This window comes from Artemia sp. Qi Xiang Cuo, chromosome 4, assembly GCF_049724085.1.
Source record: "Artemia sp. Qi Xiang Cuo chromosome 4, ASM4972408v1, whole genome shotgun sequence".
Lineage (NCBI taxonomy): Eukaryota > Metazoa > Arthropoda > Branchiopoda > Anostraca > Artemiidae > Artemia > Artemia sp. Qi Xiang Cuo.
The window spans coordinates 79,082,734-79,110,510 of record NC_142797.1 but is presented as its reverse complement, the minus strand read 5'-3'; the positions used below and the strand labels follow the sequence as shown (position 1 = coordinate 79,110,510).

At 35.4% G+C, this 27,777-nt stretch overlaps 1 protein-coding gene across 2 annotated transcripts; it reads left to right on the top strand.

Moving 5' to 3' along the window:
- Positions 1 to 223: 223 nt before the first annotated feature.
- Positions 224 to 27,350, top strand: LOC148953472 (uncharacterized). 2 transcript variants are annotated; one of them, XM_089087705.1, is made up of 7 exons: positions 224 to 326; positions 7,699 to 8,641; positions 10,602 to 10,914; positions 13,386 to 13,542; positions 17,612 to 17,884; positions 19,930 to 20,163; positions 27,104 to 27,350. In XM_089087705.1, exons 2-7 carry the CDS (start codon positions 7,723 to 7,725, stop codon positions 27,248 to 27,250), a joined length of 2,043 nt encoding a protein of 680 aa, XP_088943831.1. In that variant the 5' UTR covers positions 224 to 326; positions 7,699 to 7,722; the 3' UTR covers positions 27,251 to 27,350. The 2 variants fall into 2 exon arrangements, with proteins under 2 accessions (XP_088943831.1, XP_088943832.1); XM_089087706.1 differs by having other exon boundaries at positions 246 to 291.
- Positions 27,351 to 27,777: the final 427 nt, after the last annotated feature.

Below are 27,777 nucleotides of genomic sequence, written 5' to 3'. Positions count from 1 at the left end.
TCACTAAGCCCCGCCTCTTAGCATCATTAACTATAATCACTCGACGTGAAATATACCCTTGCTGAAATCGGTTCCCGAAATAATCTACGTGTGCCTAGCCCTTAAGGAACCAATCACAGTATTTTTTATTTAGGGAACCTGATGATCGCAAGAGGAGCCGAGATCTGGAAAATCCGAATTTTCGGAACTATTTGTACTGCGGCAACAGTGAAATTTTAAATATAAAATTAGTTGTTCATGTGATTTCGCGTTCAACAACAACTCGTCTACGCGCCCTTAAACAATTCCATAGTCAGGCATAGTATTACCTTTGTTTCAAGTCAAATGCAAGTTTTTTTTTATTATACTTACAAAATTTTAGGATGAATCTCTTGCCTCTGGGTTGAACTGGTCAATTTTAGGTGATCTTCAATATGAAAGACAAAAGTGTGTGTTTGATTGGTATTCTTTTCTGTATAAATTAGATTTTGCGCTTGAAGAATTCTTCCTGCTTAAGATGTTGTTGATTATTGGGGTAAAATTCTAGTTTAGCTACATTTTGCTATCTTGGAAAGGGCTTAGGCTATGAAAATGAAGCTTTCAGTAGCCTAATGAATCCAGGGCCTAAAACATACTCTTGGAAGGTCTATTACAAATTTTCTAAAACCTATTAGGCCTAACCCTCTTTCTAAGTCTTAGAAATTTGCCTACTTGACCAGTCTATGTAGGCTGCCTAGGCCTAGCCTATTGAAATTTTTACAAAACAACATTTTTACCTTAATTTTCACTTATCACTTTCTTTTTCTCTGGTTTTAGTTCTGAAAATCCAATTCCTGTTATTTGAGTAGAATTTTAAGCAATATCAATGTTTTTTTTTCTTCTAAATTTAGGAAACATATTTGCAGATTTTTGAAACCTCATAAATTGGGATTGAGCAAAGTTGCAAAGCTGAAAATAAATTTGGGTGAATTTATAGGTGGCACAATAATTTAGGTATGATGAAAGTGAATACATCATTTGATGCCTTTTTTATGGTCTTTCATAATTAAATAATTGATTGGCAAATTTTTTGTTATTCATATTATTGACTTATGAATAAAGTAAACATACCACTCAATACGTTTTTTTATGCTCTTTCCAAATATAATAATAATTTTTGTTGAAATGAATTTTACCCCCACCCCTATATATACCAATTCAGAGTGTATATTTGCACATTAGGGGGGGGGGAGTTTAAGCTTACCTCTTATTTACATCAGAAATAAAATTTACCCCCACCCCTGTAATGTGCAAATATATACCCTGAATTAGTGTCTATAAGGGTGGGGGTAAAATTCATTTCCAACAAAATGATTATTATATTTGGAAAGAGCATAAAAAAAAGCATTGAGTGGTATTTTTACTTTATTTGTAGGTCAATAATATGAATACCAAAAAATTTACCAATCACTTTTGTTGCAAATTACATCTTGAGCCCTGAAAGGGGCCCCAAAAATATTTTATATGAATTATGAAAGAGCATAAAAAAGCATCAAATGATGTTTTCACTTTCATCCTAGCTAAATTATATGGTCCACTGCAAAGTTACCATGAAATTTACAACCCCCACCCCCCTAGGGTTCAAATATATACCCTGAATTGTTGACAGCAAAGTTTTGAATTGGAAAATTCAGCACTATTTTTGTCAATGGCATTTGAAAAACTTGAAATATTAGGAAAACGGTTTATATTTGTGTCCCAATAAATGAGGTTTGAATTGTTATAAATAAGTATTTTTGGAATATATTACTCTTGAACAACTTATTTATAAACTAGTGATATGTTTTTAATAACTTTTCAATAACTTAACTACTTTTGATAACTTCTTTGTGTTGTTACAAAAATGAAAAACCTTTGGGGCCCCTTTAAGGGCTCAAGAGACAATTTGCAACAGAAGCGACTATTGAATTATGAAAGAGCATAAAAAAGGCATCAAATGATGTTTTCCTTTCACCCTAGCTGGATTGTTGTGCCACCTGCAAATTTACCTAAATTTGTTGTAGCCTACTTCATTTAGGCTAAGCAAAAGATATATTTTGTAATATTTCAATTTTATTCTATTTTCACTTTCTATTTTCAATCAAATGAGCCCTCTGTTAAGTTTATATGAGCATCCCTTCTATAAGAACCATATATATCCCCAGAGTATAACTTACAATGCCTTACCCTGGGCCCTGGGGGGTTGTGTTGACCCCAGAGTTTTAATATCTGATGGTTGAACTATTTTTAACAAAATGGTCACCTCAAATTTTTATCAAATGGGTTTATCCATCCCATAAACCCAAAGGCATGGAGGGCGGGAGAGGCTAGTTGCCCTCCAATCTTTTTTCACTCTGGGAAAATGAACTACAACTTTGAATTCCATTCAAATGAGCCCTCTCTGAAGTTTATACAAGCATGCCTTTCATAAGAACCACATACGGCCCCAGGACATAGCTTACAATGCCTGCCCCCTGGGCCAAGGGGGGTTGTCTCAACACTGGAGTTTTTGTTATCATACTGTACTATTTTAAAAAAATGGCTTTCTCAAGGCTCTTATCAAATGGGTTTGAGGAAAATAGGGCGTGGAGAGGGGGACTAGTTGCCCTCCAATCTCTTTTGACTCTTAAAAAGTGAACAAGAACTTTCAATTTCCAATCATATAAGCCCTCTCCCAAAATTTATAGTAGCATACCTTCCATAAGAACCATATATGCCCCCAGAGCAATACTTACAACCCCAGGCCCTGGGGGTGGGGAGTTGTGTTGACACAGAAGTTTTTCTTATCTGACCTTTGAACTGTTTTTAATGAAATGGCCATATGTAAAGGAGTTTTTGTTATATGATCTTTGAAATATTGTTAACAAAATGGCTACCTCAAATTTTTTATCAGATGTATTTGGGGAAAAAGGGCTTGGGGGGCTAGCTGCCTCTGAGCACTTTTGACTCTTAAAAATGACACTAGAACTTTTGATTTCCAATCGAATGAGCCCCCTTTGAAGTTTATATGGCAACCCCTTCTATATGAAGTGCCTCTGGGAAAATGATAAATGGAGTGTGAGGGGAGGCTAGCTGCCCTCCAATCACTTTTGACTCTTAAAAAGTGAATTATAACTTTCATTTTCCAATCAAATGAGCCCTCTATGAAGTTTCCACTCAAAACAGAGCTTTGAATATGCTAGCTTATTTAAAATTTATTTTAATTTATTTAAAATTTAGAGGTGGTTAAATTAACCAGATTTCAAATTTGATAATTATGATTCCTAACAGTACAGTTTCTCCTCTCTTCTAAATGAAACAGCTTTTAGTAGAAAAGTTGGCATGTTGCACCCTGTTTGGGCTAGAATTATGTAAGGATACAAAAATTTGTATAGTTAGAGGCATATTGTGGAGTCATGGACCCTCCAACATCCATGCTCCCTTTTTCTGCCAATCTTTTGATGGAGATACCATCTGAGTGCGCTTTGTTTGAAGCATAGTCACAACATTGTTTTCATTGTAGCCTATATTAGCAGAGTCATAAAGTGAGCTGACCTTCACAGATGTTGTAAGTTGTTTGAATTAAGATCACATATCATTTGAACTTTATCACTAGAGGACCAGTTTGGACTTGTGAGCCCTTAACACTTTCCTCCCACTTCCAGCTTGTTGGAAGAATAATAGGCATGCTGCATCTTGTGTATAAAAATCTTGGATTCTACTATTTCCCAGTGGACATTTCAATAATACAATAAATACATCTCTCAAAATCACTTTAGGTTGCAAGGAATCCATGGGCGCTGACAGGGGGGCGGGGCCCCCCCCCCATTGAAATTTATAACTATAAAGTCATTATAAATAAATCAAAGGAAAGAGAGCAGAATAGGAAAAAAGGACAATGAAAAAATGTGTGTTGGTCTATTGTTGGGTGCCTGCCAATAGATTTTGACCCTTAATAAGGAAAACATAAGTTCTAATTTGTGACAGAGTGACTGCTTTCCAGTTTTGCATAAACGTTTTTCTTTATGATTTGGCTGGAACAAAAAAAAAACATTTGAAAAAGGGTTTGTCACTTTGAAAAAGATTTAATTTTTTTTACAGTTATGAAGTATAAAGGTGTCAAATATACTGACTTTTAGTATTCAAAATTAAATTTATAATATTGATTGAAAAATTTTTATTTGATATTCTTAATCGAAGTTTTAATGTTTTACTTTAAACAAACTATTTTGATAATGCATTAGTTTTTATAAACACTGAGTCTAAAGGCATTAAGTATTTTGATGTTTGATAACCAAGTTCAAAACTGTCGATATTGTTAAAAAATATCCATCCAATGCTTCAACATTGCTCAACAGAACTGAATGCTGGGAGTTTATATCTTAGTTTTTGTAAGTAGGCTATTGTTTTCTATATTTTTTTGTTTTGTAATTACTTACCGTACTTTTTCATTTTATATCCTTTTACTTTAATTGACATACATTTTCCATTGCCTTTAGAAAAATTTTTGTCTTTAAGCTTCATTAAATAAAGAAAAAAAACAAGTTTTTTCAACTGAAAGTAAGGAGCAGCATTATAGATTAAAGTAAACAGAAATTATTATGCATATGAGGGGAATTGCCCCCCCTCCTCAACACCTCACTCGTCATGCTAATGTTTTTTGACACTTTAAAAAAAAGTTACTTATTGTTCTAATTAAACCATCATTGTGTTTCAGGAGTCGTGTTTAAAGAATTGGGACAAAATTTAAACTTAAGCATAAAGAGCAAGGTGTCAAGGAGGGGATAACCTCCCTCACATACATAATTATTTCTGTTTGTTTAAGTTTTAATCCTGCTACTTGCTTTCAGTTAAAAAAACTTGTTTTTTAAATTACTGATCATTTTTTATGTAATGCCAGGTTACCTGGCTCCACCTCCATGGAAAACCCCCCACTCGTAGAAATATGCTCTGGACAGTTCAATCCATGTGAGAATTTATGCCAGACAATTACCCTTAACATCTCCACACGTAAAATCGAATCGGTAAAGAGAAAGCAAGACATATAAAGAAATTTCGTATAGGAATTCTGGCCAATTCACCCAGTGTCAAATTTCCCCTGAAAAGTTTGTCCCCTGGAAACTTCCCTCCCAATAGAAAATTTTCCCAGAAGAAAATTAGTCCTCCCCTCCCCACCCAAAAAATGTATGCATACTTTCATATTACAAATAAAACAATGGACACATTTTATAACTTAAAAACCTTTCCCCAGGGGCTGTAGAGGGTCATTCTATATCCAAAGATATAGTTCAAGGGTCTTTCAACTATGCTGAACAAAAAAGCTATCTCGAAATTTTCATCGGACGATTTTGGGAAAAAAGTGGCTTGGGAAGGGCATAGTTGCCCTCCAATTTCTTGGTCACTTTAAAGAGGCACTAGAACTTTTCATTTCCGTTAGAAAGAGCCCTCTCCCGACGGCCCACTGGTTCGATACGATCATCCCTGGGGAAAAAACAAATAAAAATGCACCTGTGATCTTTCTTCTGGCAAAATTACAAAATTCCACATTTGTGCAAATATGAGCTTGAAACGTCTACAGTTGAGTATTTTGATATGCTGAATCTGATGGTGTAATTTTCATTTAAATTCTATGACTTCAAGGGGCTATGACCTGCTTTTTTCGAAAATCAGACAAACTTTCTCAGGCTAGTAGCTTTTGATGGGTATAACTAAATTTAATGAAACTCATATATTTGGAATCAGTATAATAAGCCAATCCTTTTGATATATCTATTGATACCAAAATTCCGTTTTTTAGAGTTTTAGTTAATATTGAGCTGGGTCGCTCCTTACTTGCAGTTTGTTGCCACGAACTGTTTGATTACCCATCAAAATCCAAACAGAGATCACTGAAATATTGATAGTTTAATCTGCGTTGCCAAAAGTATTATATTCATAAAACTTTACAGTTTCAGGAAATGTAATTAAACAAATAGAAAAGGTTTTTCAACTAGAGTAAGGAGCAAGTTTAAAACTTAAAACAAATATAAATTATTCTGTTTATAAGGGGGGCTGCCCCCTTCTTAACACCTTGCACATTAAACAAAGATTTTCTAGTGCTTTGAAAATTTTTTTCTTCCAATTGCAAATTTTCTTAAAAAATTTGGAAAAAAAACAAACTTCACAGTAAAGAGTAAGGAGCAAAGGAGGAGACAGTCCACTTCATACAAAGAATAATCTGTTCAAATAGGTTTCAAATCTATTCATTGCTTTTCAGTTGAAAAGCTCTTTTTTTATTTTGTTTCTGATTGTTTTCCAAATCATATCCAGAGTCAATAAATGAAAACGAAAACACGAAAACTAAAAAACTGGCAAAAGTTGCCAAAGTTGAAATATCAGAATGATTTAGTAAAAAAAATGATCGAATACCGATTTGTTCAAAAAGCTAAGCAATATTTCTTGTTCTTACTTGTAAATCAGGTGTAGAGGCAAAAACTCGAATAATGGTGCAATCGCCTTTTTTAGGCATTTTTTCAATCAATGGCACAACAGCAATCAGGATTATCATATTTTCAGATCTTAAGGCAAATATGTTTCAAGCATTTGAAGGATTTACTGTAAAAAGGCGAAGGTTTTAGTCTCAGTTTGCATGAAGCAGTCCCAAAATGTGGATCCATGAAGTCAGTGACGGAGAGCAACAGTTGTTTAAAGCTTTGCCAGAATTTTCCCACGCAGATTAAACTTAAGAGAAGCAAGCTGACCGAAAATTGATGAATACAGTCGGCAATTTTCTCAGTTATCTATAAGCAAGAACTTCTGATATCAGAATCCAGTGATGGTTCTAGTCCTGAGCTGGGGGACAGCTGTCCCTCCCCCAGTTTTTTTTTACAACTGACAATAAGCTCCTTCTATTTTATATTTTTTCAATCCCATGGAATTCCTTCGCCTCCCCCTAAACCACTAATGTCGTGATCGTATGCTATTCTAAGATAATTTATGAATGTGCCAGAAAGAATTTTCAATGATTCAATCACCACATGGTGGTTAAACCATCATATGGTTGGTGGTTAAACCACCATATGTTTGGTGGTTCATTCAACCACCACTCATTCATTCCACCATTCATGTGGTTGGTGGTTCATTCAGCCACCATGATAGTTGAGCAAAGCAGATCCCTGCTTTGCTGTTTACTTGTCGAAGGACTAAGTTCCGAGAACTCCGTCTTTAGTGCATCAATCTGCGTTAACGAATACTACACAAACAAAATTAAATTTTTTAGACCTAATTTCCCTCAAAAACTGAAGAGGGAATTTAAACTTAAAATGGGCATAAACTAGCATATCCAAGACGAAAATGTAAAAACAAACATGAGTTATCATGAATGAAGAACAAAAAATTACAATGAATAACAAATTTAAACTCTAAATGAACCCCCCTGAAAGCCCCCAAATGGATAGTGTCATTTGGATTGTACCAAAAGCTAAGCATATTACTTTTGGAATTCTATGATTGAAGATTTTTAAATAATGAATGCTAATAAAGCATGTTTTTTTATGGTTATTTTCTTTGCTTAGAGAGGGGCAGTTTGGCCGAGACCATGGTGGTTCTGTAGCTCTAATTCATTTTGCTTACCTTTTTTGTATTTTGAGGCCTAAAGGTATTTTTTTTGTGTTGATTCAACCTTGATCTACTTACTTTTCGAACTGGAGGTCTGATGGTTTTATTTATTTATTTCTTTTTTAGGATCATCGCTCGTGAGGTTAAAAGATGGATATTGTGATTGACTTGTGTAAGTCTATCCAATCTAAGAACACTGCCTTGATACAAGAAGCTTTGAAGAATGCTGAAATTTTTTTTTCTAAGAACACAGATTTGAAAACCATTAGAGATGTTCAAGAAATCCTTTTCCCATCTCTTGTCCATATTGTTACTGGGAATTTTGAAAAATGTGTTAAAGTATCCTGTTTGAAAGTTATTAAAGTTGTAACTTTATTAAAACATTGTAGAATATCTAGAGAAGTGGAAATTTTGTGTGAACATCTGCTATTGTACGTTATTTACCAAGAGGAAGATTTAGAGATTCCAGCATTGTCAATTTTGATGAACATTTTACAGAATGAACAATTGCTGAAAAGCTTAGAAACTCGATTCAGAGACTTTTTGCGTTTCGAGGAGGCTGTTCGTGAGCGAGGAATTGATGACTCATTCTCATTTCTTTATACTGATATTTTAATACTTCTATACAATCACAGTGGATCAAAGCTGCATCCATCACTTTCATCAAAAAAGCTGCAACAAATTAAAGTGGGATTAGAAGAAAGGAGGCAGAATATTATTGAAGCTGTTATAGACTTATTTGAGGCTTCACCACAGTTTATGAAAACTGCCAAAAGTGATAGTCAGCTAAAAAAGGAAGCCTTAGAATATTGTTGCTTGCCCAAAATGAAGTTGGAGAATTGCCTGAAGTTGCTTGAAGTTGATTTTTTCTCCCCAAGGGATGCCTTGGAGCTACTTGAATCTTTTCCAGCCAAGCGTGAGACGAAAATTACTCGTTTTTTAATGCTTGAATTGGTCACGAAGAAGGAACCAGGTTTGATGGATGCTGATTTAATTAGAAGTATTGTTTCTGAATTTGAATCTGACGCCACAATTCAAGAGTATATTGGACTTGCATCTATTTTGACTGATATCCTTTTCTAATATTCTAGATTCATAGGTGTGTGCAATCACAAATGAAGTACATCCAAGTCACTGTGCATGGTCATGCATAGCTAAAACTCTAGAGTGTGTTAGAGGATTTTCAGGCGGGGATCATGTTCTGAAATCCCAGTAAATATTGTTCTTAGGCCTGGAATGTAAGCAAGTCTCCTGGAATCTTGGGAATCTTACTAATTCCAAATTTTTTACAGGACCAACAGATGATTTCTTCCAAGAGGGGGAGGGGGGATGAAAGGCAAAAAAAAGTGTAGTTAAGGATAGCAGTCCAACATGTTTAGAGGAGAAACTATGCCAGGTGGCAAAGGTATAGCACTGAATTTGCTGTCTTATGCCCGAACCACACCATAGTCACATCTGTCAAAAAAAAAGCCAAGTTTTATGAATGGGTTGAAGAGGTTTTGAATGAAGAGGTTTTTCTTAGTTTTAAGTGACACTTGTATTTCAGAATCAGAAAATTAAAATGGCAAGAAATTGGCTCGAAACACTTGTTTCAAGCTTCCATCTTTCTAGTTTCAAAAAGTAATCTCTTGACTTTGGTAAATTGAATATTTTATGTTTGAAAGTTATGCGTTGTTCCACTCGAGAAATTATGAACAGAGTGCATAATTGGCGCTGTAGTGCGTAATTTTAAATATATTGACGTTTGTGGCTATAATGTGGTCTGAGGATTAAGATATCTAGGATTGGACAGTAAATGTCTCTTTATACCCTTTGTTCAATGACTACCAAACATAAGTATGTGTACTATAAACCAAAATAAAGCCATATTACTGTTCTACACACTCTTAAGTTTGATACAAAATTTCTTTTTAAATTTTTGAGCAGCAACTCTTCTGACTAAACGCTAAACACTTACTTTTGACTATGTAAAGTTGTAAATTGGATAGCCAGGCCCTTTTGTTTGAGACATAACAGTTAGTCTACGGACTTCTAGTGTATTTACACATTGTGGAAATCCGTCCAGATTTAGCAATCCTTGGGGAGATTCCGTCTGTTTTCGTGCTTGAAAAAACTCTTTAGCTTTCCGTAACAATTTGGTCAAATCAGGACAGATTCTTGGCAAGATTTTTAAATGAATAAAACCATTACTATGGATCATTAAAAACTTAATGATTTTATAACATTGGCTCAAGGCTACCCCAACTTCTATGATACTGCTCATCCAGTCTAGGAGAAAACCAAGAAAAATGGTGTCATTTGGCTCTGTAATGCTCAGCAGCTTTCAGAGGAGGGTCACGCTGTTGCATTTATTTGAAAACCTTTCCTTAAAACGTAGCGCTTTCTGGGTCATTGTTCGAATAGATACGGACGGATTTCTGCGTGGACTACCGCAATGTGTAAACGAACCATCTACTCATTGCCCCATTCGCATAGTAATATAAGTACAAAGTAAAAGCCTTGTATCGTTATTCTTTGAGGTCTTAAAGTTTAATACCAAAATATTTGTAATGCTTTCATTGCTTCTACAATTGATTAGTAGGCTACTTATTTAATGAGTCTGTACACTATCCATAGTACTTTGAATAATTAGTTAAATAATAATTCCTCAGATTTTGATGTCCCTTTTGGAAACCCTTCAGTTTTGAAATCAGACTAAAAAAAACTCCGTTTTCACTTTCCTTTCAGGGAGCGTTATTGGGCGATGGGGGGGGGGGATTAGCCTCTATAATCTTTGTGTAGCCTAAAGTTTAAAATCGCTCCCTACCTTAGATTTGAAAAATACTTCTTTCCTGTGTTTTCATTTTTTTGTGTTAAATAAAAAAATCCTTACTATTTTCTTTAAAATTATGATAAATGGCTATTTTTTTCTGGTGTGTTTCTTTACTATTTTATTTTTCTTAATGTATGGAATATACGATATAATTTGTCCTTGCTTCTTCTTTTCTACAATTTATATTATAGCATGATATTTCCTTAACACCCTGCACTATTAGCTGAACAAGAAACTCTGCAACCAATCCTTAAAGAGAAGCTGCCTGTAAAGAGCATTAGCAGCCTTTTGCAGCGCATGCTGGAAGATTACTCATCACATCCACTTGACGAAGGGCTGTGCAATGTAATTATTTCGTTGATTTTACTAGTGGCTACTATGAGTGAGGGATCAGCATTGTTCTACAGTGAATTTTCTAAGTTGATGACTGAACGCAAAATCATGGATGCTCTTGCGTGTGGCTTACTTGTTGGTGGCTCTCGTATCAAATCTGCAGTTTTAAAGATTACATCTTTCCCTGGATTTCAAAGGTATTATTCTTAGGCGGCTTTCACACTACGTACGTAATTGTCTTTGCTAAGTGGTTAGGTTACTTCATGTTTAGTATTATGTTTCACACTTAAACAAGTATTTTCGCACTAGAGTAACGTAAAAAGTCAAAATCATTATAGTCATCATATAAAGCCGTCAAAATCATCTTTAGCTAAGTATTTGGAAATTAAAAATATGGAATGGAGATGAAGATTCCAGCTCTGACTAAAATGACTTTCGATTAAAAATTCATTTTCAAAACTTTTTGTTTGCTCATCCAGAAAGTCCTTTTGTTGCTGCTGTGTTGAGTTTTCCATAACATAACCCTAATTTGCATAACGTAAAATCCCATGTAGAACTCGTGTCTAGTTGGCACTGCCTAAGTCAGGAACAAACTGCGCAACATATTATAACTAAGTCTCAATTTTTGCCAGCTTGAAAAATTCTACGCTGTAGTGTGAAATAACCATTACGCTTAGACTTCAGTATACTAATATAAGAGTTATGTATTTTCGTTATTACTAGCATTTATTGTTTTTACCTAGGCGTTGTAGAAACCAAAGAATTGCCTATAAGTTTTGTGCTATTAATAGTTTGATGTCCGATAAAAATTTAGATGCAGAGTGAAAAGAAAAGGCTTATTTGTGGTTAGATATGTATCATATTCTTGTTTGATTCTTTTAATGTATTTGCTTCTGTAGATTTGTTTATTTTATTTATTTATTTACTTGTACTTTCCATGTTTTTTTTTCTTTGTGCTTTGCCACTTCTCTTGTTTTTATAATGGGTAATAAATAGATCATCATAGTTTTTCTCTTCTTAAGACAAAGTTCAAGTTGCCTGACAATTCTATAGCGCCAGGTTGCCAAAAAACTTAAGCCTGATATGGCACTTATCCACTCTTTTCCCTAGTCTTTCTTCCTAGAGTTGTGTCTATTGAACCTTTTAAGGGGAATCAAAAGGTGAGTTTTCAGGGATAGCTTTCCTCGGAGGACCATTCCAAATACAGGTGTAGCTCCTTAAAAAATGTTAATCAAGTCCTTAGTGCGGGATGTCTTTTCTTGTAGGGGATCCGACCGTAACATGCTTCTGTATATTTACTGCATTTGCTCGACAAACGGCGATACAAGTAAAGATAGGTCGTCGAACAGAGTACTGTGTATGCATTTGTGAGAAACAGATGTTGACGCCATATCAAATATCTCACTGAGAGTTTCTAAAGTTACCAAATTGGGGCCCTATTTTGTATCCTCTTGGATTTTGTATCCCCTATTTTGTATCTAACCGGCCTTGGGGCCCTATTTTGTATCCTCTGTATCCTATTTTGACAGGGGTGCCAATTTACAAAAACGTAGAGAGAGGGGAAAATTTTTCGATTTTTCGATTTGTTTCAATGAAAGTACAGTATCAAAGAAAAGGTAATTTTCAATGAAAACATTATAAAGGGGAATCTTTCAAAATCAAGAGGGAGGGAGCAAAAGCATCTTGTTGTTTTTCAGGAACTGCTAAAGTTAGTACGATGGGTAAAAGTTAATTTCAGTCAATTCTTCAAACTGGCTCGTTTCCTACTTGAAAGGATTTTCGTAATCTTGCATGGGAAGATTTTTTTTTCGTTACAGGCACAACAAATTTTAATTATGTAAACGTTTGAATTTGATTCAGGAAAATTAGGGCTGGAGTATAAGTTTTTGGTATTATGATTGTCAATTTGACGAATTCAGGCTGAATATTTAAGTGAACGCAAAAGCTTTAACAGAACTTCAACTTCGAAATCGATTTTGTAGATCTCAAAAGATTTTTCAGTCTATATCAATAGTATGTTTGCTATTCTGTATGTATTATATGAATAAAACCAAGTGTACTTAAATTAAAAGTAAAGAACGAAGTGGAAAGTTAAAACATAGCAGAAGTTTTCCTGAAAACATTTTAGAATGCAACAAATACAGTCTGCTGATAACTGTAAGTATTTCGTTTACCGATTACCCTTCAAAACGAACCGAAAACACTACTTTAAAGTAAAGCAACTAAATGAGCCCCTTCGTATTCAAAATTCGGAAAAAGAACTTTTCCCACATTGCTCTCGTGTTGGAGCATTCACTTTTAAAGCATTGAAATGAAACACTGTAACGCAAAGTTAGAGTGGGAGGACCTCTTACCAGTGGGAGGTCCAAGGGGACGGTAGTCCTCCCTCTCATATACAGGCTGATTCAGTGTGTTCTGATTATAATTTTAATCTTTAGAATAAAGCTTGTTCACAATCGTAACGGTTCTTCTATAATTTCTTAAACTTTAAATTTAGTCCGCTTATTTTCTGTTTTTCTGAGATTGCCCCCCCCCTCCCCTGAGACCGATTCAGCTCACGTGCTTCTTCAGAAAACTAAATTTTTCGTCTCTTTTCAGGGCATTAGAATAATCTGAATTACCTTCTTTTTATAACTGAATTATTATAACAATTTTATTTTTATAATAGAGAAGAATTTTGTTTAAAATTTGAAGAGAAGCAGTCTGTTGTAACAGGAAGAACATGCGAGGACTCACAGAATCCGTCTCTGTCTACATTTTTATATTCACCTGAACTGAGAGACATCGATATGATTTTAGATCACGTCAAAGAAAAAATTTCCACGGTAAGTTTTTTGTGAAATTTTTATCTCACTTTTTTTGTAATCCTGTTTGATATAGCAGCTTGTCCCTAGTAAAATAAACCGTAGCAGTATAAACTTCTCAAGTTAATAGGCATCTACCTCAAAATGCAATCTGTCGTTATAGTTCTACCATAAAGTTAATAAAAATAATAAGTATAATAAATATAAAGATAATAAATATAAACATATAACAAATATAATAAATATAAAAGTGTTTGTTCGGTCGAAAAATATGCCCTTATCTGTAGGTGCAAATTCAGCACTGTAGAAGCATTGCAGGAAACGGTAATGCTCTATATAAATTATTATATAGAGAATTGTATTACTATAATCCTATTATTATTATGATATAGAATTATATAATTATTATATGCTCTGTATAAATATTATATAAATTATTCTGTGTGAACGAAGTTCCGTCTGAAGGGGCCTATTAAAAAAGGGAATTTAATTTAGGAATTCGGACAAGCAAATTAAGGGTACTGTATTTGTAGTTTTGTGGTATCATTTTTGAAATCCATTTTGAGTCCTTTCTCGAACCCCCCAGGCATGGTGGTGGGGCCTCAGGGCCCAGACTCTCCCTAAATTTTCTTAGTTTTCTTTCACTTCTGATTCAAATTATCAGATAATATTTTTTTATTGTTCCATCCCAAAATTTTGGTTATTGCCCTCCCCCGAAAAATAAAAATCCTACCTACGTGCCTAACCCCAGCGTTCGTGCATCCCAGTTGAGAACCAGCAAAGTGTATACATTTTTCACTATTTTCTGGTCTAACTTCTAAGCATAAACATAGTGTTTTCTAAAGGCTGAAATTTTATACAGTTCATTTACTTTCTCTCTAAATGCGGAATCTGTTTTCCCTCTTTTGCCCATCTATTTCTTGTTCATTGTGTCCGTTCTTCTTTAGTGTTTATTTTACCCTTTATGTTATTTATTTACTAATCAAGCTATGTATCTGTAGGAGACGTTCTTGCACATTTCATCTTTATAGGTTTTCTTTAGTATCAAATCTACGAATGGCAAAAGTTGCAAGTTCTATTTCAAAATAAACTGAGCCTCAGTGACCGATTATCAACTTACTTAAATCTCTCTCATTAACGAAACTGACGAGAATGAAGAAGATGGCAAGATGTATTTACACTTTCCCGTTTTCTTCACTGACTGCCAACGTGTATACTACTACTATTATTAACTACTCACCGCAGCACCAAAACGCCTGAGGCCAACACAGCTACGCACGCTGCTCCTACATCCTAATCTATTCAATCTGTTACATAATCTATTAATCTATTACACCCTCCTAGGAAGTTCCCATTTCCCTTAAATCTTCTTGTGACATCCTCCCATCCTAACTGGGGACGACCTGCTGTTCGTTTGACCCTAGGCGGTTGGCCAAAAAGGACAATTTTTGGCAATCTGTCATCCTTCATTCGCAGAACGTAAATTCCATTTTGAAAAAAGAGGGAAAATCCAGTGTTTTGAAATTGTACAAATTATTTTTTTCGTTTATGTCGGGAAAGCGACGTTAACTTTTATTATTAATTAATGCTTCGCTATTAATTTCCTTCCCTTGCTTAATCCCTTGAGTAACCCTTGTTTTATTTTTTAAGTTTTTTTTTATTGATTCTATTCACTATTTTGACTTCATGTATTCAGTGTTGACTTCAGTGTTTCAGCTACATTCAGAAGCAAACAAGAATCATTTGAGATCCTCCAACCCTCAACAAAACTAACTGATAACCCCCCCCCCACACACACAAAAAAAAAACTTAAAGTGAGCAGCTACGGTTATCTTTATTATTTATTAAATAAAAAAAACAAGTTTTTTCTTCAAGTGGAATTAAGGAGCAACATTAAAACCTAAAACGAGCAGAAATTATTACGTATATGAGAGGGGTTGCCCCCTCCTCAACACCTCACTCTTCGCGCTGAAGTTTTTCGGCACTTTTGAAAAAGTTACTTATTGTTCTAATTAAACGACCCTTGTGTTTTAGGAGTCGTTTTTAAAGAATTGGCATAAAATTTTAACTTTAGCGTAAAGAGCGAGGTGTTGAGAAGAGGGAAACCCCCTCATATACGTAATAATTTTCGTGCGTTTTAAGGTTTAATGTTGCTCCTTACCTTCAGTTGAAAAAGCTTGTTTTTTTGTTTAATTTCTGATCATTTTTCAAATATCGCCAGGAAATCTGGCTCAACCTCCACTGAAAAATCCCCCTTCCCACGGAAATATCCTCAGGACAATTCAATCCCGGCGAAAATTTACCCCGGACAATTACCCTTAACATCTACACAAAAAAGCAACAGAGAGCAAGACATATAAAGAAATTTCGTATAGGAATTCAGGCAAATCCTCCAGTACACAATTTCCCCTGAAAACTTCATCCCTTGAAAACTTCCCTCTCCATGGAAGATTCTCCCTGTGCAAAGTCCCCTAACAGAAAATTTGTCTTCTTATCCCCGCCCCAAAAAATATATGCATACTCTCCAATAACAAATACTATACGTAAACAATGCATAAGCACTATAACTTTGACCTTTCCCCAGAGGCTGTGGGGGGCCATTTTATCTCCAAAGACATAGTTATTAGACCTTTCAGCTATGCTGAACAAAATAGCAATCTCAGAATTTTGATCGGACAATTTTGGGCAAAGTGGTGTGGAAGGGGGGCAAGTTGCCCTCCAATTTTTTGGTCACTTAAAAATAACACTAGAACTTTTAATTTTCGTTATAATGAGCCTTCTCTCAATGTTCTAGGCCCACTGGGTCGATACGATCACCCATGGCGAAAAAAAAACTCGCAACCGTGATCTTAGTTCTGTCGAAAAATATAAATTTCCAGATTTTTGCAGATAGAAGCTTAACAGCTGTGCGGTATGGTTCTGTGATGCGCTGAATCTGATGGTATGATTTTCATAAAGTTTCTCAGACTTTTAGGGGGTCTTTCCCATTTTTTTCAAAAATCAGGAGAATTTTCTCAGGCTCGTAACTTTTGATGGGCATGACTAAACTTAATGAAACTTGTGTATTTAAAATCAGCATAAAAATCCAATTCGTTTGCTATATCTATTGTTATGAAAATTCCGTTTTTTAGAGTTTCGGTTATTATTGAGCCGGGTTGCTCCTTACTTACAGTTCGTTTTCACGAACTGTTTGATACTTGTTTATCCCAATACTCTAAATTTTCTGTAAATTGGAATAAGATCTTGGCCATCCTCAAGCAGTGGTTAAGGGCTGATTTATTCCTCTGTTTCTTTTTTTCCTTTTAGTCAGGTCTTCTAAAAAGTGTTTTTATTCGTAAATTAATTTGAATTAGAGAGTAGTGTGTATTTCAATTCATAGGCTATACTGTTTAGTGTTAAGTGCCATCTACTTTCTATATATCTACATTTTGCTGAACGAATTCGCTCTGGGTACGTGTTCTATCCCAACCTGCCAGTGGAACTGCTCAATACAAATGAGGCTATTTGAGAATTAACTTTAACTGCTCTTGTTTTATGTAAGACTCACGACCTCTCGTGCAAATGTATGACTAAGGCTGAACCGTAAGTGAATGCTCTCTTTTGAGGACTGAAAACAAAATTATTTTGCCTCTTCCTCCCAGAAAAAAATTTGAAGTTATCTTACCACCCCCCCCCCCTGCCGCGCCCCCCTCCCAAAAAAAACTAATGCAAATTTCGACTCGTTCCCCCAGTTGAGATTTACTAATACCGAGACTTAGCTAGCGCTAATTTAAACCAATCAGAATTTTCCGAAGGATTTTTCAGCCAATCAGGAAATCCTATAAATAATCTGACTGGTTCAAATTAGCGCTAGCTAAAATTTCGATATTAGTAATATCACATTGTGGATGAGGCATTGTTAAAACCACTTGTAATTAGTCATTATTTAATGAACTTTACTGACCGTTTAATAATGAGAAATACTCGCTCAGGCTTCATGTACTCGTTGTATAACATCATATAATAGTTTTTAGAGCTAATAGCTACGGAAATAAGGGAATTATATAGGCAGATAGTTTGCAATGACTATATTTAATCATTATGTTTGTAGCATCCATCTGCGTCAGAACTGAGCGACATTTACGAGCTCCGACTAAATAGCCTAGAAAGACATATCAAGTACCTTGAAGGATTTTTGGAAGAAAGTACTGCTACGAATCGGTTGCTTTTGAAAAAGGAGAAGGAAATAAGCTCAAGGCAACTGGAGAAGCTTGTATGCATGCAGAATCGCTTAATGATAAAAGAAGGAGAGTTTAAATCGGTTGAAGAGAGGCTGGCTGAAACTATTGACCGGCTTACTGAGTTGGAGGAGAAAAAGGAAGAGGTATTAAAATAATAATGCAGTATATACGTTTCAAGGCCACACTGGCCAGACGCGATAGATGAAAAATGAAAAAAAGCCATAGAGAAATACCATATATACGGAAAATGAAATAAGAAATACGGAATACGAAAATATTAAATACCATAATAACGAAAAACCATAGAGACGTTATAGATGAAAAACAAAAACAAAATCGTAGAGAAGTTTCCTTAAAAAAAAATGTTCTACTGAATAGAATGAAAAAGATGATGAAAGGTATCGACAATTTATTATCTTCTCCACTGACTGACAGCTTGTGTAAACCGTGAAAATCCTATTTTGAAAAAAGAGTGTTTGTGAAATTGAAACAAAATTCCAAAAATTATTATTCTATTATAATCAGGAAATTTTTACTCAAAGGATTTCCTTAGTATTTTCCCATCAAAATGCCTCACAGCCCCCCCCCCCCCTCTTTACCCACCAAATTTGGTTGATTTTGTTGTTCCACGTTTTTTTTTTTTTTCTCTTTCTAAGAAATGGAATCGCCGTTGGAGAGAATATGAAGAGCAGTGTTCAACTATTAATGTAGCTAAGCAGTAGGACCAGTTTTTGTGCCATAAACATGGATTAAAAATCCATGACAGATAATATTTTTCTGTCAGCAAATTCTTTTGTTCGTTTTTTATAAATATCTCCATAGACTAGCCTAGTTCGCAATCGGTATAACAAGTTTTTGTTTCCAAGCTTGTTTTTTTTTTTACATTTGCCGTCTGATTAATAGCAATATAATTAATAACTGATAATAATATCAATAATAGACATGTAAAAATGAAGTGGCCGACTCTGATTATGGTAACGAGTCTCGTATTGTTCACTGTTATTTCTCGCAAGCTACTACAAATAGTGATATCCAAGTTACATATGTATTTTTTAAAACTAAAAACGAGCAAAAAAATCATTTAAAAAAAATATAATTTCGTTATGCAAGTTAAGAGTGAAGTGGAATTAGAAATTGGATGCAAGTCAAGAGTGAAGTTGGACCAAATTATTGCTCCGCAACCAATACACATTTATGAAACTAATGAAAACAAACAGACTGATGATATTTTGCCCGATATTCATAGGATTATGCAAAACTAAAACTTTACTGAAAATACAAAACACTATAGTATTTTTGTAGATTAGAAATACAAAGCCCTTTTGGATATTTTTTACTATATAAAAATAAAGTGTTCTTATGTTTTATGCATGGGTTTTTGTGTTTACAGTAAAGTGCTAGTTTTCCATAACCGTGACAAACAAACAGACTGATGATATTTCGCCCGATATTTATAGGGTCATGCAAAACTAAAAATTTACTGAAAACACAAAACACAAAAGTATTTTTGTAGATTAAAAATACAAAGCCCTTTTGGATATTTTTTACGATATAAAAATAAAGTGTTCTTATGTTTTATGCATGGGTTTTTGTGTTTACAGCAAAGCGCCAGTTCTGCATAACCGTACAAATATAGGGGAATATCATCAGACACTATATCCCTTCAAATCTACCAGTAGTGTTTTTTTTAAACTTGACGGGTTGTCAATTCATGAAATGTATTTTTCAAAATCTAGGGAGGGTAATTTTGCTTTTTTTATTTTATTTTATTTATTTTTTTCAATGAAAAAAGCAGTGTATTGTACTCTGCCAGTAGTGTATTTTTCAGTAAAAATATTAAAAAAAGAAAAATTCTCAAAGCCTAGTCTCCCCCCTCCTCCCATTGGCATACCCGGTTTTTAAATCAAATACCAATTCTACTGTGATGTGATGTCAATATCTGTGGGTGGGACTTGTGCCAGGCAGTGACAAGCCATTGGTCAAAATTAATACACGTTATTACCCCTTAATACGCGAAGTAGACACAAATTCCAGAGAGAATTAGCCAAGCGTGTATTAATTTTAGTACCCATCCATAAAGTGTTAGGATTAATCATATTTGGACCCGAAACTGATATGGGTCGCTTTGACTGTCTTTTTTTTGCCAGCGCAATAGCTTCATTTTTAGCTTTATGTTTAATTCTTACAGGTGCAAAAAATTAGTATGAAAGAGATATCTTTCTTACGAAACCAGGTGTCTCACTTAACAGACATGCTTGCTTTAAAAGAAGAAGGACTAACCAGGGCTTTAGCAGAAGTCAACTCACTTAGTGGTGAAGTCGTTACAGTTACTAAAAATGAAGAGAAAAAGCGTCAAAAGCTAGAGCGAGCTTTTAGTGAAGAAAAAACCTCACTTGTATCTAAGTTCAAGGAATTAACAAAGGTATGGATACTGTTTTAACCAAAGGTGATAGAGGGTGGGGTGGAAAAGGATGGTACAGGGTGGGGGGGGACAAGTTATACATTGAAATGGTACAGCTTTCAATATACTTCCCTCCCCCCCCTTTGTTTATTTTATTTAACCCCTCTGTTCAAACGGCTGTATGCTTCTGACACTGAAGTTTACAGGAGAAGAAAATACTGAAAAAAAAATCCCCTTTTTAATTATATTAAATAGAAAGTTTTAATAAGAGTTAAAGAGTCATTTTAAACCTTAAAACGAACAAAAATTACTAGAAAAAAAAGAAATGAAACTCAAGACGAATAGAAATTTCATCAAATGATGAAATTAAACTTTTAATAGGTATACATTATCAACAATAATTCAGGTTTCCCCCCCCTTCCTCAAACCCATTTAAATGCAAATAAATTATTTGTAAATTTAGTATATGCTTAACTATTTCCAGTGCAATTAAATATAAAATTTTTTTGGTGCGGGTAATTTTATTTTTGTAAAATAACTACTATTAATGCTGACAATTCGTCACAACACGAATCCTGCCTGAGGAGAACAAAGATGTGTACGCTTCTCCTCCGTAATATGCTCGGAGCTTCGCTTTTTATTTTCTCTCATGAAGATTATATTTCCTTCAATTCGTTTTTTTCTCAACCATATACTCTAAGTCCTAATTCCTAAGTAAAAAAGTCCTAAGTAAAAATTTTAGTAATTTTAGGTCCTAAGTAAAAAAGTCCTCAACCATATATTTTAAGTCCAGTAACCTAATATTAGGTATTTGGTTTTTAACCCTTAATCCTGTCATTCAATCGAGCACTTAAAACTATTTAAGTACTCGAGTACTTTTGCAAGTCCATATGTTTTAAGTCCAGTAATATCAGGTACTTGTTTTTAACTCTTAGGTCTGTCATTCAAATGAGCACTTAAACTATTCTTAGACAAACTCTATTTAGAATATCCAACGTTTTGAATGGCCCATGTTTCACAGACATACTTGACACGTGTGATTACCATAACTTGTAGTGTCTTATTTCAAAGGCTTATCTTCCTGTTCTTTCAAATTTTTCAACTGTGAGAAAACAGCCTGTGTCTTGGCTATTTTAGTTTTTATATCGTCACTCATCCATATTAACAATGCTAGCCAGGAAAGTGAAGCCTTTCACTCGGTTGATCTTCGCTTTATGTACAAGTGGGTGGCATAAAGTAGGGCCGTGAGGCTCTAGCTCCCCCTCCCCCACTTCACTACTATAGACATATTGAACCTTTTCCAACTCCTTGTTGCTCAGGAATTATTTGAGGAATGGTCCCAACGAATAGAGTGATTGTTCTAAATCATGGTTTATTGATTGATTGATTGATTGTTACAGCAAATGCACGTTTCACATGCAAAAGCACGTGTTTATTGTTTGACTCGTGACCCCCCCCCCCCCGTCCTAACTTGACAAATATAGATATGCTATGCCTCTGTCGAACCATGATCGTTCATGGGCTACTCAGGGAATGGTCTTAATGCTCAAATAAGTATCCTAAACCAAAAGACAATATGCACATATCTCATACTTAGTATTTGATTCCCACTATAATTGATATTTAAGGATTTTTGAAGTTACTGAAATCAAATATAAGATTCGATGTTTAGCATGATTGCAAAATAATTACAATGTCCTGAGGCTAATATTGCAGTATAGTATTGTGAAAGCAAAATGTAGTAAGTACATATTTCACAAATGTTTTTTTTTATTTCCACCAAGGTTGTTATATAACTGATTTTAAAGTCACTAATTACAAATTCATACCTAGCCTGTAACTCATTATGTGTACGAGACTGAATTGGAATTTGACCGTCCTTAAGACAAAGCGCGCCTGTAGCCGACGTTTTTTTTTTACAAATGATTAGTTTAAAAAACTTTTTTCACACGACAATTTTTTCAATGAAAAGCAAAGAGCTCCATTAAGCCAAGAATGAGAAAAAATAAATTAAAACAAAAAACAAAACAAACAAAAAACAAATAACCGTGGATTGTCAGTTTAATTGCCATATACTGACATTTCTTCCTTAAGGTTTTGATTATTTTTTATTTATGAAAGTAAGAAAGGTGAAAACATTTTAAACGTATTATGTTTTCAGTTAAGCGCAAATTGTGTTCTGGTTTTGAGAAGGCATGGGGGTAATCAGCCCTACTCATGTTAATTTTTGCTCGTTTTGAGTTTGAGTCGGTTATATATTTTAACTTATGTTCATTGTTATTTTCATTTATTTATTTATAATGATTTGTGGTAGTTTTACGCTTGGAAGATTATTTTACTTTATTTCCGCTCATTCTTGACTTAATGGAGCTCTTTACTTTTCGTTGAGAAAGTTGTCTTGTGGAAAGTTTTTAAATTAATTTCTGTTCGTTTTTTATTGACATAGTCCTTTTCATGGAAAAAATAATGTTGTGTATCTTTTCAGTTTTTTTCTATAGACAAACATAGTTTAGATTGCTGATTGCGTGTCGGATAACCTTTTTCAGATATTTTTTATTCGGACACACTCAGTATTTTTAATTTAATTTTATAGCTCCAGATGGAGACCTGAAAAATAAAACTTGATATTACTCCAAAATATTTAATTCTTGCTCTCTGACAAGCTGGATGCATTTACACTCTTATTATTTATTTAAATTGTAAAAGAAGAAGTAGTAATAGTAGTATCCCCAAAAGTTTCAACTTAATACGCCCAGTTGTTCTCGATATCTTGCTGAGGTATCTTATTGGCAACCATAAACACAATGGCTTTTGATTTATTTTAAAGCAATATTTAGTTTTGAAGCATAATGTGCCAATTGCATAATTGCGGGGCATTGACATGTCTAATATCCCTACAGACATAGTTGCTGGACCGTTCTACTATGCTGAACCAATGGTTGTCTCAAAGTTTAGACTGGATGCGTTTTGAAAAACATTGGGCTTTAGAGAAGGACTGGTTGTCCTCCGATCTCTTGTTACTCTTAAAAAGGGCATCAGACACCCGCACTGTAATTGGAGTGCAAGGCGGGGGACTTCTCCCTTCATATATCTAATAAAATTTTTAAACAATTAAAAACAAATTGAAAACATTTAAAATTTATTTTGTTTTTAGTAAAGTGCAAATTATGTTCTGGTCTTGAGAAGGTATGGGGGTTGTCAAAACCATAATTACCAGACCTTTCATTTACGCTGAACAAAATGGCTATCTCAAATCTTTGATTAGACGTGTTTTAGGAATGGATCGGCGGGGGGGGGGGGATTTTCGCCCTCCTATAACTTTTGAGTAATAAAAAGAGCACTAGCCCTTTCAAATTCCAATCGAATGAGCCTTTTTCGAAGTTTCTACGGAACAAAATGGCCATTTCAAAATTTCTATCAGACGCATTTCGGGAAAATACGAGGTGTGGGGGGGGGATTATCTACAGTCCGATCACTATGAATCTTAGAAAGGGTAGAATCTTAAAAAGGGCACTAGGAGTTCTGATTACCAATCCAATGAGCCCCCTCCGAAGTTTATACGGTCACCCTTTCTATATATACCTTATATTTCCCCAGGGCATAACTTACAACTCTTTCCCGGAGGGCTGTGGGGGGGGGGGTGTCGTTTTCAAAGACATAGTTTCCGGACCTTTCAATTACGTTTAACAAAATGGCTATCTACTAATTTTGATTAGATATGTTTGGGAAAATGGTGGGCGTGGGAGGGGGGTTAGTTGCCCTCCAGTCAGTTTCAACTATTAAAAAGGGCACTAGCCCTTTCAATTTCCAATCGAATGAGATCTTTTTGAAGTTTCTAAGACAGCAAGTGTCCATCTAAAAATTTCTATCAGATGTATTTCGGGAGAATACGAGGCGTGGGGTGGGTGGGGGGTTCCAACCTTTGATCACTGTGAACATTAAAAAGGGCACTAGAACTTCTGATTGCCAATCCACTGAGCCCCTTTCGAAGTTTACATGATCACCCTTTCTATATATACCTTATATGCCCCCCAGGGCATAACTTACAGCCCTTGCCCTGAGGACTGTGGGGAGGATGGGGGGGGGAGGTTGTCGTCCTCAGAGACATAATTTCTGGATCTTTCAATTACGTTGAACAGAATGGCATCTCAAAATTGTGATTTTATGTGTTTGGGGAAATGGTGGTTGTGGGAGGGGAGGTTAGTTGCCCTCCAATTACTTTCGACTATTAAAAAGGGCATTGGCCCTATTAATTTCTAATCGAATGAGCTGTTTTTGAAGTTTCTACGACAACAAATGGCCATCTCAAAATTTCTATCAGATGCATTTCGGGAAAATACGAGGTGTGGAGGGGGGGGGGGGTTATCCACTCTCCGATCACTCTTAATCTTGAAAAGGGCACTAGAACTTCTGATTACCAATCCAATGAGCCCTTTCCGAAGTTTATATGATCACCCTTTCTATATATAGGCTACCTTATATGCCCTTAGGACATGACTTACAATCTTTGCCCTGAGGGATGTGGGGGGGGGTGTCTTCCTCAAAGACATAATTTATGGTCCTTTCAACTACGTTGAACAAAATGGCTATCTCAAAATTTTGATTGGATGTGTTTGGGGAAATGGTGGGCGTGGGAAGGGGGTTAGTTGCCCTCCAATCACTTTCGGCTGTTAAGAAGGACACTGGTTCTTTCAATTTCAAATTGAATGAACTATTTTTGAAGTTTCTACGACAATAAATCGGGCATCTCAAAATTTCTATCAGATGCATTTTGGGAAAATACGAAGTGTCGGAGGGGGGGGGGGTATCCACCTTCCATCACTCTGAATCTTAAAAAGGGCACTAAAACTTCTGATTTCCAATCCAATGAGCCCCTTCCGAAGTTTATACGATCACCCCTTTTATATATTCCTTATGTGCCCCCAGGGCATAACTTAAAACCCTTGCCCTGAGGGGTGTGGGGGGTTGTCATCCTCCAAGACATAATTTCCGGACATTTCAACTACGTCGAACAAAATGACTATATTATGATTTTGATTGGATGTGTTTGGGGAAATGATGGGCGCGGTAGATGGGTTATCTGCCCTCCAATCACTTTCGACTGTAAAAAAGAACACTAGCCCTTTCAATTTGCGATCGAATGAGCTCTTTGAAGTTTCTATGACAACAAATGGCAATCTCAAAATTTCTATCAGATGCATTTCGGGAAAATACAAGGTGTGTGTGGGGGGGGGGGGTCTCTGATCACTCTGAATATTAAAAAGAGACATCTGATTTCCATTCAAATGAACCCATTCCGGAGTTTTTACGATCGCCCTTTCTATATATTCCTTATGTGCCCCAAGTGCATAACTTACAACCCTTTCCTGAGGGCTGGAGGGGGTTGTCATTCTCAAAGACATAATTTCTGGACCTTTCAACTATGTTGAACGAAATAGGTATTTAAAAGGCTTTATTAGACGTGTTTGGGGAAATATTGGGCGTTAGAGGGGGTTACTTATCCTCTAATCACTTTTGACTATTAAAAAGAGCACTAGCCCTTTCAATTTCCAATCAAATGAGCCCTTTTTGATATTTTTACAACAACAAATAGCCATCTCAAAACTTCAATCATATGTAGTTCCGGAATATACGAGGTGTGTGTGTAGGAGGGGGGAGGATATCCACCCTCCGATCACTGAATCTCAAAAAGGGCACCACAACTTCTGATTGGCAATCCAATGAGCCCCCTCCGAAGTTTATACGATCACCCTTTCTATATAAACCTTATATGCCCCCAGGGCATAACTTACAACTCTTGCCCTGAGGTATGTGGGGGTGGGGGGTGGGTGTCATCCTCAAATACATAATTTCCAGAGCTTTCAACTAAGTTGAAGAAAATGGCTATCTCAAAATTTTGATTGGATGTGTTTGGGGAACGGTGGGCGTGGGAGGGAGGTTAGTTGCCCTCCGATCACTGTCGGCTATTGAAACACTAGCCCCTCCAATTTCTATTCGAATGAGTCCTCTTCGAAGTTTTTACGACAAATTCTTCGATACGAATTGACCTGGTCTACAAAAAAAAAATTACATTGTGCCCACATCGCTCTTTACTTAGGCAGTGCTATTGTACTGCCTATGATTTCTGATTTTTGCCTTAGAAATGAGAAGCTAATATTGCAATATAGAAGTTCGGAAGCAAAACATAGTAAGAACATATTTTACAAATGGTGCATATTCTATATTTTCGATTTTTTCCGATTACACACTACTAGTGTATCTGGCTTAAGAATTTTCTGTTATTATATAATGAAGCTTTTTTTTATATTTAATAGTTATTTTCGTTTGCTTGTATTTTGATCACTTGCCTTTCAAGTTTGTTAAGTTTTTTTATATATCTTATGTTTTTTTCGTGTTTACCTTAATTGTTGCTTATCTTAATTGTTCTTTCTTTATCGCAATTTGTTTATTTATCATATTTTCTGTTTTTATTGCATTATCATTATTTTTTTATAAGAAATGCAATTTTGCCAAAACTGTTTGCCAATAAAAAGCCTCCATAGTCATTGATGGTGCATAGGGTGTCGACAGTCATCGAAGCTTTAGTTGCCGGGTCTTTTTCTCAGGACCATATAGTAAGCCCCACCCCCAAACGTTTTGCAGCTGATCTTCGTATTGGCAAGAAGAGTTCAATCCACAGGTTTTGCTTTTGATGGCTATTTTGAAAATGAAATTTTATTTTATCAGTATGATTAGAAAAATCGTTCATGGCACCATGTTCATGTTAATATCACTATTAACATGCACATGTTATGTTAATATCACTATTTCAAATTGAAACCTATTGGGAGATCACTCCCGATGGTAGTGTTCTACTAGACTTGGCACCATGAACACGAATAGAAAAATCGTTAGACTTGGCACCATGGCACCATCATACTCGTGATTGTCTAGTAGCCTATTTTGATTTTCCCTCTTATAGGACTTGGAAACAGAGAGGGAAAAGAACAGTCAGCTTACTCTCGAGCGCTTGAACCTCTTGGAAAAGGCCAAGACTAGTGAGGAAGAACTGGTTTCTTTGCGAAGACTCAAACAAGTGCTGAGTGAGCAGTTGAATTGTAGAAGCTGATTAATTTTTTTTTATTGCTCTGCCATTTTTAGTATCTAAGTTTAATTTCAAAATTTTTTTATGAAACGAATGCAGTCTAAATTAAAACACTATGCATGGATGTGAAGCTTCTTATTTAAACGGTATCGTACTCAGCGTTGCCAATGAGTCAGAGTTTTTGGTGCCATCAAAGTAGGTAAAATGAACCTTTTTTCCCAAAAAAGGTACAATATACTAAGATGGAAGCAAAAGTCGTCTTCTCTAGGAAAGACAGGTATTCATTGTTAAAATTGCTACCGCAAAAAAAACTCAAGAAACAGCTCAAGCTTACTAAGAGTAAAACCTCAAGGAACTGCAACAGATAGCTTCAGATCGATTTTTGACAAGTATCGCGGGCTGCCACACAAGACTTTGAAACTCGTCTAGGGTTTTGTAGTCGGTGCTGGAAGGCTAAAACGGCTGTTGGCAGGTCGCTAAAGACGGGGGGGGGGGGGGTAGAGCTTGCGAGGACTATGATTGCAGAAGTCCAGGACAAGTTCGAAACTTTC

Excerpts from the sequence above, each read along its gene's own strand:
- LOC148953472 (XM_089087705.1), top strand. The coding sequence starts at position 7,723 with ATGGATATTGTGATTGACTTGTGTAAGTCTATCCAATCTAAGAACACT. Across the intron at positions 8,642-10,601 it reads ACTTGCATCTATTTTGACTG|TATTAGCTGAACAAGAAACT; the intron begins ATATCCTTTTCT and ends AACACCCTGCAC. Across the intron at positions 20,164-27,103 it reads AGTTCAAGGAATTAACAAAG|GACTTGGAAACAGAGAGGGA; the intron begins GTATGGATACTG and ends TCCCTCTTATAG.